The sequence below is a fragment of the Calidris pugnax genome, unplaced genomic scaffold, assembly GCF_001431845.1.
Source record: "Calidris pugnax isolate Ruff unplaced genomic scaffold, ASM143184v1 scaffold13, whole genome shotgun sequence".
Classification (NCBI taxonomy): Eukaryota; Metazoa; Chordata; class Aves; order Charadriiformes; family Scolopacidae; genus Calidris; species Calidris pugnax.
In genome coordinates, this window is record NW_015090810.1 from 3,904,121 (window position 1) to 3,904,724 (window position 604).

A 604-nucleotide genomic window follows, 5' to 3' on the forward strand; every position below is an offset into this window, starting at 1 on the left:
GCGGGGAGGGAGGGAGGGAGGGAGGAAGCGGCCAAGGTCCGCCCGGAGAACCTCGGGTGTCGTGCAGCCGGGGGTGGCGGGGGACACTGTCACCGGCGAGCGGGGGACGAGGCGGAGGAGGGCAGGGAGGGAGAGAAACGGCCGAGGCTGTTTTGCGGGCGCGCATTACTCACCGGCAGCTCCACGTTGACTTCGGTCCCGTCCAGGAGGAGGACGCGGCACTGCAGCGCGGGTTTACTGCCGCCGGCCGCCGGGATGTGGACGGGGGCTCCGGCGCCGTGCACCACCCCGCCGGGGTGCGGCGAGGAGGGGAAACCTCCCGAACCGCCGACGACGACGGAGGCGGCGGCGGCTCCTCGCAGCCCCCCGTCCCGCTCGTCCCCCTCGCCGCCGAGCCCACCGCGCCCGGCTCCGCGCCCGGCTCCTCGCCCGTAGCGCTGCATCGACCGCCGGCCAAAGGTCCTGCGCAGGAACCGCAGCATCCTGGGGGAGCCCTGCCCTGCCCGGCCCGGCCGCTCACACCCCCGAGCCGGCGGCAGCTCCGCGCCCGGCCCCGCGGCGCCTCCCAGAGCAACGCAGCAGCGCCGCCCGCCGGGAGCCCGCC

The 604-nt window shown here is 77.2% G+C and overlaps 1 protein-coding gene across 5 annotated transcripts in view; it reads right to left on the reverse strand.

The window, feature by feature from the left end:
* Nucleotides 1-551, reverse strand: part of EPB41L4B (erythrocyte membrane protein band 4.1 like 4B) — a 169,310-nt gene extending 168,759 nt beyond the window's left edge. For all 5 annotated transcript variants that reach the window (XM_014938607.1, XM_014938605.1, XM_014938606.1 and 2 more), the window contains exon 1: nucleotides 174-551. In XM_014938607.1, the coding sequence (XP_014794093.1) occupies nucleotides 174-482 (309 nt within the window). In that variant the 5' untranslated portion in view covers nucleotides 483-551. The remainder of the gene's footprint in view (nucleotides 1-173) is intronic.
* Nucleotides 552-604: the final 53 nt, after the last annotated feature.